This window comes from Leptodactylus fuscus, chromosome 3 (assembly GCF_031893055.1).
Source record: "Leptodactylus fuscus isolate aLepFus1 chromosome 3, aLepFus1.hap2, whole genome shotgun sequence".
Classification (NCBI taxonomy): Eukaryota; Metazoa; Chordata; class Amphibia; order Anura; family Leptodactylidae; genus Leptodactylus; species Leptodactylus fuscus.
Window position 1 is genome coordinate 69,432,882 of NC_134267.1, and position 12,430 is coordinate 69,445,311.

The window sequence follows — 12,430 nt, forward strand, 5'->3', positions numbered from 1 at the left end:
CGGTGTGGCGTCCCCGCCTTGCACCAGCACGTGTCACTCAACATCAGGTGGGCCCTTAGTTCCGCGCTTTGCTGCAAGGTCCACTTGACCACCGACACTTGGACAAGCGCCTGTGGTCAGGGATGCTGCAGTGCTTATCTTTAATGACAGGCAGGGTGAATGTGGTGGAGTCTGTTCCCCGGGTGCAAACTGGGGTGGCCTATCTCCTCTCCCAGGCCAAAATTCATGGCAGGAGTAGACTGAAACCCTACGACGCTGCAACCTCCACCACAGCTACTAGCGGCAAACGCTAAAACACTGGTGTGGGGAGACGTCAGCAGGCGGTGCTGAAGCTCATCAGCTTGGGGGACAGACAGCACAGTGCCTCCGAGGTCAGGGATGCCATCCTGGCTGAGATGGCATTTTTTTTTCCCTGCTACACCTGGGGCCTGGCATTTTTACGCCTGTGATAATGGCTGGAACCTGGTAGCGGCTCTGGAGCTTGCCAGCCTCCAACACGTTCCATGTTTGGCCCACGTCTAACCTAGTGGTGCAAAGTTTTTTAAAAACAAACCCAAATGTACCGAAGCTACTGTTGAAAATGCGGCGCTTGTGCGCCCACTTTTGCAAGTGCACAGGAGTCGCTGCTAGCCTAAAAACACTCTAGCAAGGCCTACATCTGTCCAAACACAGGCTGTTGTCCGTCATTCACACACGCTGAAACCCTACAATACCATATCTTGAGCAGGGTGTGTGAGCTGCACAGACCTTTGATGGAGTTCCATCTACAAAACCCAAGGGTTCCTCAAAGTCAGCAACCAAAGTTTCTGCACCATGAGTTTCCAGGGGTGGCAGAGTTATGGCTAGGGGAAGAGGCATGGATAGGGATGATGTCTAGGGGCAAAAGCAGTGTGGATGTGGAGGCAAGCTAAGCAGGAAAAACTGGGGGTACAAGCTAAGGCATGGACTGGGGTGATGTCTAGGGGCAAAAGCAGTGTGGATGTGGAGGCAAGCTAAGCAGGAAAAACTGGGGGTACAAGCTAAGGCATGGACTGGGGTGATGTCTAGGGGCAAAAGCAGTGTGGATGTGGAGGCAAGCAAAGCAGGGAAAATGGTGGCTAGAGGCAAAGGGATGTCCATAGGCAGCAAGGGCAAAGATGCAAAACTCTCCCGTTTCAAGAATTTTCCTGACTTGTTTCCCCACAAAACATTCCTGGGAGGAGGGCTGAAACACCACCCTCCTCCTCCTCCGCTGTTAGATTGACCCCAGCTACGAGCTGAAAACGCTGCAACACTGGTGTGGGGAGACGTCAGCAGGCTGGGCTGAAGCTCATCAGCTTGGGAGACGGACAGCACATTGCCTCTGAGGTCAGGGATGCCATCCTGGATGAGATGGCAATTTGTTTATCCCCGCTGCCCCTGGGCTCAGTGGGTGAGAGCAAGCGCAGGATAATCGTCGTTTGGCCTGGCGGCCACTGCCTCTTCCACTGTTGACAGGGCTGGCGCTGCAGTCCAGACCAGGAGCCAGGACACCTCCACATCTGCCTCTGACACTTTGGGGAGTTCACCCTTATCCTCACCTTTTCCTGCCATTTCTCCTTTTGCCCGCGCCATCATGCGCCTCTTCCCAGCAACTCCCCATCTCCCAAGCCTTTCATTTCATGCTAAAGTACAGCGCAACCCACCCACATGCCCAAGGCTTCAACGGCCTCATCTCAAGAAATCTGGCCCAGGAGATGTTGGAATCCCGGCTGGGGGACACTCTGCCCTTTTTGGGCAGAGTGTCTACTGCGCCACCGCACTGTGCCGTCCACACCAGCACTTTCCCCCAAACATGAGGCGGTCCCTAAATTCAGCGCTTAGCCCTAAAGTTCCATGTGACCAGTTACGAATGGACAAGTGCATGCGGACAGGGACGCTAACTTTCAATTTGGGCACAGTGGTTGAATGTAGTTGAGGCGTGGACCGGGTCGCAAAATGTGGTGGCCTGACTTGTCTCCCCACACAACATTCCTGGGAGGAGGGCTGAAACACCACCCTCCTCCGCTGTTAAATTGACCCCAGCTACGAGCTGGAAACGCTGCAACACTGGTGTGGGGAGACGTCAGCGGGCCGTGCTGAAGCTCATCAGCTTGGGGGCCAGACAGCACACTGCCTACAAAGTGAGTCATGCCATCCTCGATGAGACGGCAATGTGGTTTTTGCCACTGCACCTGGGCCCAGGCATGTTGTCATGTGTGATAATGGCCGTAACCTGGGATTGGCTCTGTAGCTTGGCAGCCTGCAACATATTCCATGCCTGGGCCACGTTTTTAACTCATTGCTGCTAATCTTTTGAAAAAGGTACCCCAATGTTCCTGAGCTACTGGTGAAAGTGTGGTGCTTGTGCGGATAGTTTTTAAAGTGTATAGTTGCCGCTGCTAGCCTCTATGCACTCCTACAACGCCTGTACCTGCTGGAACAACGGCTGTTGTGCGACGTCTCCACACTGCTGGCACTAAACATATCATGTGTTGAGCAGAGTGTGTGAGCAGCACAGACCTTTGATGTAGTTCCAACTCCAAAACCCTCGGGTTCATCAAAGTCAACTCCCTCAGTTGCTCAACCATGAGTGGCCATGGGTGGCAGACTTATGTGAAATCCCATCCCATCCATTGCACTGGACACGAAACATTAGCATGCGCTCAGCACAACTTCGGATATGGCAGATGCGTTAAGCAGGGTACAACACAGACCAGGCCCGAGCACCAGGAACAGGTGTTAGAAATACTGCAGCATCTGCCATTTCCTTCCAATTTTGGGGTTTTGGACCCGCCACCGACTTGTCTGGACCTAAGTGGGGATCATGAGACACAGTTGCCATCAAGGCAAGCTGTGGTCATGTGCGGTTTGCAGTAAGGGGGCAGTGCGCAATTGGAAGAGGAGTTGGTGGATGACGAGGCCACCGACCCCACATGGACAGGGGTGATGTCTAGGGGCTAAAGCAGTGTAGATGTAGAGGGAAGCTAAATCAACAAAAAACCTGGGTAGAAGCAAAGGCATAAACTGGGGTGATGTTTAGGGGTGAAAGCAGAGTAGATGTGGAGGGAAGCTAAGCAGCAAAAACAGTGGGTAGAAGCAAAGGCATGCAAAACTCTACCCTGTTGGAAGACTTATTCCTAGGTCTGGAACACGTTAATGGCCCCCCTGGACAAATTACTGCCACTCAGGGGCCTAGTGTCACCAGGAGGGACAAGTATAGGCGCATGTTGTGGGAATACCTGGCCGACACCAGCTCTGTCCTCTCCGATCCCTCTGTGCTCTACAGCCTAAACTTATTTTCTCATCTTTTTTTCTGAACTGCACATCTCTTGCCTGCTTCCTTTGGGATCTTAGAAATGGTGGTCCACTTCCACAGATGGTAACTTCAATAGACAGTGTAACGGGAGTAGCTGAGGGATCGCTGTCTTAACCACTTTTTGGCACAAAATTAACTTCCAAAGCCAAATATGGTGCAAGTATATGATGCAAGGACACCTACACACCTATCTCTGACACATTGGGGAGTTCACCCTCATGCGCCCTTTTGGCCTGCACCATCATGCGCCTCTTCCCAGCCACTCCACATTTCCCAAGCTTTTCATTGCAGGCAGAAGTACAATACAACCCACCCCCATGCCCAAGCCTGTAACAGCCTCATCGATAAACTGCTGGCCCTGGAGATGTTGGTGTTTGTTTATGCTTCTGGAGACCCAGGCCTTCCGTCAGCAGATGGCAGCTGGGGCACCTCCCTATGCTGGGCCTAGCCGTTACTACTTCTCTTGGTGTGCTGTCTCTGCCTTGCGCCTGCATGTGTCCCATAACATCAGTCGGGCCCAGAGCTCTGTGCTTTGCTGCAAGGTCCACTTGACCACCGACACATGGACAAGCGCCTGTGGTCAGGGATGCTGCAGTGCTTATCTTTAATGACAGGCAGGGTGAATGTGGTGGAGTCTGTTCCCCGGGTGCAAACTGGGGTGGCCTATCTCCTCTCCCAGGCCAAAATTCATGGCAGGAGTAGACTGAAACCCTACGAAGCTGCAACCTCCACCCCAGCTACTAGCGGAAAACACTGTAACACTGGCATGGGGAGATGTCAGCAGGCCGTGCTGAAACTGATCAGCTTGGGGGACAGACAGCACAGTGCCTCCGAGGTCAGGGATGCCATCCTGGCTGAGATGGCATTTTTTTTCCCTGCTACACCTGGGGCCTGGCATTTTTGCGCCTGTGATAATGGCTGGAACCTGGTAGCAGATCTGGAGCTTGCCAGACTCAAACACGGTCCACGCATGGCCCACGTTTTCCAACTTGTTGGTGCCATGTTTCTTTGAAACCTACACCATTGTGCCTGATATACAGGTCAAAGTGGGGCCATTTTCGTAAGTGAGAACTAGCCTCTGCTAGGCAGAAAACATTCAGAGCACACTCCTCTCATCTTCGCACCGTTGGCTGGCGGAGGAAGACGAGGGGGTTGGAGTGGCATCTGATGTCCCTATCCCACACGAGGCTAGAGGGTGCACTTCAGTGCATCCCATTGCTTCACCACAAATGGTGTGAAGGGGAGTGGAAAATGGAGGAAATGGAGAGTGACCCTTACAGTTGGGGCCAGCAAAGGCATGCCAAGTAACACACTGGCACACATGGCTGACTTCATCTTGGGTTGCTTTTCAACACATATTTCACATCATGAAGAACAAATAATACTGGATTTTTTCAAGCCTCGAACCCCGGTCTAGGTCTAATGTCTGTTCCTTTCTTATATTAGGGGAGAGGGAAAAAAAATTACTTCAGTGATACGTTTAGCGTACATAGACTGACTATTAATGTGTATCCCACTTAGTGTTGTTAGGGTTACACACCGTCACAACCTGGCTAAAGCTTCTATAGCTGTTAATAAAGTCAACATAACTTTACGGTATCCAAAAAGACAGCTGGTACCGACAGAGAGCAAGACAAATGTCACCCAAAGCTGTGAGCTCTGAACACCCACAGTGACTTTGGCGTCATCATCATTATAAGGGAGCGGGTGGTAATAAATAACTTGGCAGTGCCTAAAACCCAAAAAGCTTATACAACTATATTTACATTAAGATACACAAATGAAACTTTTCAGTAGCATGTCATGAGACAAGCTGATAAGCTCTTCCTTTGTGCAGTGCTATTTGAAAGTTAAACGCTGCCTTTATTTTAATTCTGGAGAAGGTGCAGACATTAGATTTAGAACATGTTGTCTTTATTGTCCAAATCCTCTATATAGGTAACGTGTTTTTCGGGCCGAGCTGTCTGGGAACGAGCTGGTGCAGCACTGACAACCTGGGTGAATATGGCAAGAGCCTGAGATGTAGGGTGAATGAATCCCCAAATTATTTGTGGAATTCCCAGTGAGACAATGGCACTGTATACCAGTAGCAAAAATTGTGGGTGCACGTAACCCCCATATATTCTTTGAATTCCCAGTCAGACAATGGCACTGTATACCAGTAGTAAAAATTGTGGGTGCACATAACCCCCATATATTCTTTGAATTCCCAGTCAGACAATGGCACTGTATACCAGTATTAAAAATTGTGGGTGCACATAACCCCCATATATTCTTTGAATTCCCAGTCAGACAATGGAACTGTATAGCAGTAGCAAAAATTGTGGGTGCACGTAACCCCCATATATTCTTTGAATTCCCAGTCAGACAATGGCACTGTATACCAGTATTAAAAATTGTGGGTGCACATAACCCCCATATATTCTTTGAATTCCCAGTCAGACAATGGCACTATATACCAGTATTAAAAATTGTGGGTGCACATAACCCCCATATATTCTTTGAATTCCCAGTCAGACAATGGCACTGTATACCAGTAGTAAAAATTGTGGGTGCACATAACCCCCATATATTCTTTGAATTCCCAGTCAGACAATGGCACTGTATACCAGTATTAAAAATTGTGGGTGCACATAACCCCCATATATTCTTTGAATTCCCAGTCAGACAATGGCACTATATACCAGTAGTAAAAATTGTGGGTGCACATAACCCCCATATATTCTTTGAATTCCCAGTCAGACAATGGCACTGTATACCAGTATTAAAAATTGTGGGTGCACATAACCCCCATATATTCTTTGAATTCCCAGTGAGACAATGGAACTGTATAGCAGTAGCAAAAATTGTGGGTGCACATAACCCCCATATATTCTTTGAATTCCCAGTCAGACAATGGCACTATATACCAGTAGTAAAAATTGTGGGTGCACATAACCCCCATATATTCTTTGAATTCCCAGTCAGACAATGGCACTGTATACCAGTATTAAAAATTGTGGGTGCACATAACCCCCATATATTCTTTGAATTCCCAGTCAGACAATGGCACTATATACCAGTAGTAAAAATTGTGGGTGCACATAACCCCCATATATTCTTTGAATTCCCAGTCAGACAATGGCACTATATACCAGTAGTAAAAATTGTGGGTGCACATAACCCCCATATATTCTTTGAATTCCCAGTCAGACAATGGCACTATATACCAGTAGTAAAAATTGTGGGTGCACATAACCCCCATATATTCTTTGAATTCCCAGTCAGACAATGGCACTATATACCAGTAGTAAAAATTGTGGGTGCACATAACCCCCATATATTCTTTGAATTCCCAGTCAGACAATGGCACTATATACCAGTAGTAAAAATTGTGGGTGCACATAACCCCCATATATTCTTTGAATTCCCAGTCAGACAATGGCACTATATACCAGTAGTAAAAATTGTGGGTGCACATAACCCCCATATATTCTTTGAATTCCCAGTCAGACAATGGCACTATATACCAGTAGTAAAAATTGTGGGTGCACATAACCCCCATATATTCTTTGAATTCCCAGTCAGACAATGGCACTATATACCAGTAGTAAAAATTGTGGGTGCACATAACCCCCATATATTCTTTGAATTCCCAGTCAGACAATGGCACTATATACCAGTAGTAAAAATTGTGGGTGCACATAACCCCCATATATTCTTTGAATTCCCAGTCAGACAATGGCACTATATACCAGTAGTAAAAATTGTGGGTGCACATAACCCCCATATATTCTTTGAATTCCCAGTCAGACAATGGCACTGTATACCAGTATTAAAAATTGTGGGTGCACATAACCCCCATATATTCTTTGAATTCCCAGTCAGACAATGGAACTGTATAGCAGTAGCAAAAATTGTGGGTGCACGTAACCCCCATATATTCTTTGAATTCCCAGTCAGACAATGGCACTGTATACCAGTATTAAAAATTGTGGGTGCACATAACCCCCATATATTCTTTGAATTCCCAGTCAGACAATGGCACTGTATACCAGTATTAAAAATTGTGGGTGCACATAACCCCCATATATTCTTTGAATTCCCAGTCAGACAATGGCACTGTATACCAGTATTAAAAATTGTGGGTGCACATAACCCCCATATATTCTTTGAATTCCCAGTCAGACAATGGCACTATATACCAGTAGTAAAAATTGTGGGTGCACATAACCCCCATATATTCTTTGAATTCCCAGTCAGACAATGGCACTGTATACCAGTATTAAAAATTGTGGGTGCACATAACCCCCATATATTCTTTGAATTCCCAGTGAGACAATGGAACTGTATAGCAGTAGCAAAAATTGTGGGTGCACGTAACCCCCATATATTCTTTGAATTCCCAGTCAGACAATGGCACTGTATACCAGTAGTAAAAATTGTGGGTGCACATAACCCCCATATATTCTTTGAATTCCCAGTCAGACAATGGCACTGTATACCAGTAGTAAAAATTGTGGGTGCACATAACCCCCATATATTCTTTGAATTCCCAGTCAGACAATGGCACTATATACCAGTATTAAAAATTGTGGGTGCACGTAACCCCAATATATTCTTTGAATTCCCAGTCAGACACTGGCACTATATGGCAGTAGCAAGAAATGAGGGTATTTGTATTCCCAATATATTCTTTGAATTCCCAGTCAGACAATGGCACTGTATACCAGTATTAAAAATTGTGGGTGCACATAACCCCCATATATTCTTTGAATTCCCAGTCAGACAATGGAACTGTATAGCAGTAGCAAAAATTGTGGGTGCACGTAACCCCCATATATTCTTTGAATTCCCAGTCAGACAATGGCACTGTATACCAGTATTAAAAATTGTGGGTGCACATAACCCCCATATATTCTTTGAATTCCCAGTCAGACAATGGCACTGTATACCAGTATTAAAAATTGTGGGTGCACATAACCCCCATATATTCTTTGAATTCCCAGTCAGACAATGGCACTGTATACCAGTATTAAAAATTGTGGGTGCACATAACCCCCATATATTCTTTGAATTCCCAGTCAGACAATGGCACTATATACCAGTATTAAAAATTGTGGGTGCACATAACCCCCATATATTCTTTGAATTCCCAGTCAGACAATGGCACTGTATACCAGTAGTAAAAATTGTGGGTGCACATAACCCCCATATATTCTTTGAATTCCCAGTCAGACAATGGCACTGTATACCAGTATTAAAAATTGTGGGTGCACATAACCCCCATATATTCTTTGAATTCCCAGTCAGACAATGGCACTATATACCAGTAGCAAAAATTGTGGGTGTATATAGCCCCAATTCTATTGCTAGGGGACTTGCAGGGTATTTCTGAGGTGAAGGTGGGGGGGCACACCGTTGGAACGGGGATTTGGGGTGTATATATGGGGTATACGGGAATACACTGTCAGTGTGTTCCATTCAGGATCCTGGGAAAGCTGGGTTGCGGCGATTGAGCCCGTCAGTGCCACGTTACACTGACAAGCTTCTCCCTGGAATTGAAGTTATATGTAAGCCCAATATATTCTTTGAATTCCCAGTCAGACAATGGCACTATATGGCAGTAGCAAAAATAGTGGGTGTATATAGCCCCAATCCTATTGCTAGGGGACTTGCAGGGTATTTCTGGGGTGAAGGTGGGGGGGCACACCGTTGGAACGGGTATCGGGGGTATATATCGGGTATACGGGAATACACTGACAGTGTATTCCATTCAGGATCCTGGGAAAGCTGGGTTGCGGCGATTGAGCCCGTCAGTGCCACGTTACACTGACAAGCTTCTCCCTGGAATTTAGCTCTTATAAGAGCTGTTGGTTGTCTTCTCCTTCCTATCTAGCCTGTCCCTGCCTACCCAGAATCTAACCCCTAGCTAACTGGACGGAAACCTCCGTCCCCGGTGAATTGCAAGCTCAGAATGACGCGAAGCTGGGCGGCGCTGCTCTTTTAAATTAGAGGTCACATGTTTTCGGCAGCCAATGGGTTTTGCCTACTTTTTTCAACGTCACCGGTGTCGTAGTTCCTGTCCCACCTACCCTGCGCTGTTATTGGAGCAAAAAAGGCGCCAGGGAAGGTGGGAGGGGAATCGAGTAATGGCGCACTTTACCACGCGGTGTTCGATTCGATTCGAACATGCCGAACAGCCTAATATCCGATCGAACATGAGTTCGATAGAACACTGTTCGCTCATCTCTAGTGCCAATGTATTTTCAAATGCACATAACATTACCAAAAAGCGTTTTTCCATTTATACAAACAGTGCTTTCATTTTGCTGCATGGCTAACAACTGTTTAGCAAAACCATACATATTTTACTTAAAAGTGAAGTGGTTTTGTGATGCAGATTTAAAAAGACTGACAAACATAATATATTTTGAACAGGACATTTCACTACCTCCACCAAATCACACTTATTTCATCCCTCATTTTCAACCTTCAATGGGTGCTCTACTGTTTCCAGAACAAGATCATGTAAGTATTCCCTTTAGTGCCACCACAGAGTACATCAACATGGCCTGATGGAGATTTAGTTCCCCTTCTGATCCACTGATTCCTGCAGTTTTGGAATTTATTCTGTAGCGCCAACTGTTCTCAGGGAATCATTTCTACTCCAGCCCAACCTGACAGAAGAAATCTTAATCGGTGTAATGGGTGCTGAAACTAACACCTCCAAACTGGCAACAGGCTCAGCAACAATGTGGACTAGAGAAAAAAATCCCAATACACCTGTTAAAGGATGCAAAGAGCTGAACTTGGTGGAGGTGGTGAAAGGTCAGTTAATCTATAAGTTAAGATGGTGTTAAGAAAATGGCAATTTGCTAAGACCATGTAAGACTAGTAGGTTCAACCTTAGAAAAGAAGACAAGATGCTAAAAGAGGTCTCAAAAAACTTCAGAATTTCTGCTCAGAATTACTGTCAAATTCCAAAAGTTTGCCTTTAGAATGTGGCGTCACACATTAGATCTATATAGGGGCGATATTGGGAGAAAAACTTTCCTGTCTACAAAAGACAGCATGTAAAGAATAGAGTCTACCCATGAACTCCTAGTCACCAGGATTTCTGTAACAATCTACCCGGGACAAATAAGACAATTACCCACTGTACCCCATAGGAACCTAATACCGAATGTAAATAATTTAATACAAATTATTAAAATGCTGTGAGTCGGGACTACTTTGAAATCAGTATAAATTTAAAATGTTATCGTAGTGTACATGAGTATATACGAGACCATAAAATGACATTATAATTCCAGTAAATATATCATGGATAAATGGAAGTCAAAGTCTGGATCCCGATGCAATAGGGGGAACTTGAAATGGGCTCTGCATGCAAGAGGTATATGGGTGAAAAATTTTTTGATGGAAGCATGGCAAAATTTCAGCTGGTGGCCCCCAACTAAGCAGGGAACTATAATACAGCACCGTTTAGGATCGGCATGGCTCTTGATAGATCCCCAACAACTAAAATGTTATGGTAGATAGTAGTGATATGTCATTAGCCTCTGTGATAGGAAACTAGGCTTAGAAGGTTATCCATGCACGGAAGAAGACCAATTTCTCGCTTTAAGTGGTTAGAGTCCTTTGGACCTATGGATAGAACATCAAGTTTGAAGAGCTAGATAACTGCTTTAGACTAAAAGCCCCACGTAGGGAGACAGACAAAAAACATATTCCTTCTGTGGACTTTCTAACTCTATTATATCTGTAGGGAAAATGTCAGCATTTCTGCAGGTATAATTGACATGCTGCAATTTATAAAAATGTGCACGTACGTGTAGTGAATGAACGCGAGTGAACAAAGGGCCCCAGCCTTAATCAATGTCATTGTGTTTCATTCTAATTTTTCCAATTCAAATTTTTATTGCAAATTTTATGATACAACAGGGTCTGAAATAGACCAAAAAGCACACAAAAAAAAAAACACAAAAAAGAAAAACGCAAGTATGAGCATTACATACCAATAAAAACAGCAACATCACTGGACCGCAAGGGAATCCCGGAAAGGTCAGGCCACGATATGATCAAAAGGGCAGAGAGGAAGAAGAAGACAGGGAGAATAGGTAGGAAAAAGATAAGGAGAAGCACCAGGAAGAGAGAGAGAGAGAGAGAGAGAGAGAGAGAGAGAGAGAGAGAGAGAAAAAAAAAAAAGGGGGGTGGAAGGGGAGATCAGGAGGGCACTCAGGGGAAGGGGCGCGGGTAGGATACAGACAAAAGACAAACCAACTACGGGGAGCCTTAACTCAATACCGGGGAGCATAAAGCAACAAAACAGTGGGAGCAAGGATGTACCTGCCCACTGCAACCACAATCAGATTACAACACACAGGTCTAGGAGGGAGGTCTAGAGCCTTAGGAGAATCTGATTCTCCCCAGAGCGTTGGAAGTCAAACCAATAAAACCAGGTCTTAGTATAGACTTCAGTCATGCCATGCAGGAAAGAGGTGAGGTTCTCCATACGCATGATCTCATTGACCTTCAAAATCAAGAGGGATAGAGGAGGGGGTTAGACTCAGCTCTAGCAGAGTGGAATGCAAGCACGGGCAGAGAGGACCAAAAATCAAAGCAAAGAGAGCTTATAAACTTTCACCAAAGACTCACAGTGATTGGTGTTTCATTCTAATTTATTGCGACGCACACATTCCTTTATATATTGCAATTCAAAGAAATATTCTTACCGCCGGTTTGCTGCCAGAAAATTGTGGTACAGGACACTGTGCAGTTTCACCCCACTCATAATAATGGTCTTTGCAATATGATAGATTGTGTAATAAAATACTTTGTGGGGTCTGGCCACGGACTATCTGTCTGGGAAGATCACACAAATGTTACTTTCATAATGAAAACATGGTAATAATAATAAATGTACTCACATTGTAAAAAAAGTTTATTATACCAGATCTTACATGATGAAATGATTACTACATACGGATGTTGTAGCTGATTTCTAATTTAGTCTCATATTATTCTATGGTGCAGTTACACGATGTACTGTGATGAACTGAGAAGTGCCGTTGCCACACCGCAGGATGTTTTATAGGTTACCATGTAACCTGTAAGGCTGAGGCCTGACGT

At 45.3% G+C, this 12,430-nt stretch overlaps 1 protein-coding gene across 1 annotated transcript in view; it reads right to left on the bottom strand.

Moving 5' to 3' along the window:
- NOX3 (NADPH oxidase 3) overlaps window positions 1–12,430 on the bottom strand; it is a 62,792-nt gene that overhangs the window by 21,547 nt on the left and 28,815 nt on the right. Inside the window, exon 7 of the mRNA XM_075267786.1 lies at window positions 12,034–12,163. Coding sequence (XP_075123887.1) covers window positions 12,034–12,163 — 130 coding nt within the window. The remainder of the gene's footprint in view (window positions 1–12,033; window positions 12,164–12,430) is intronic.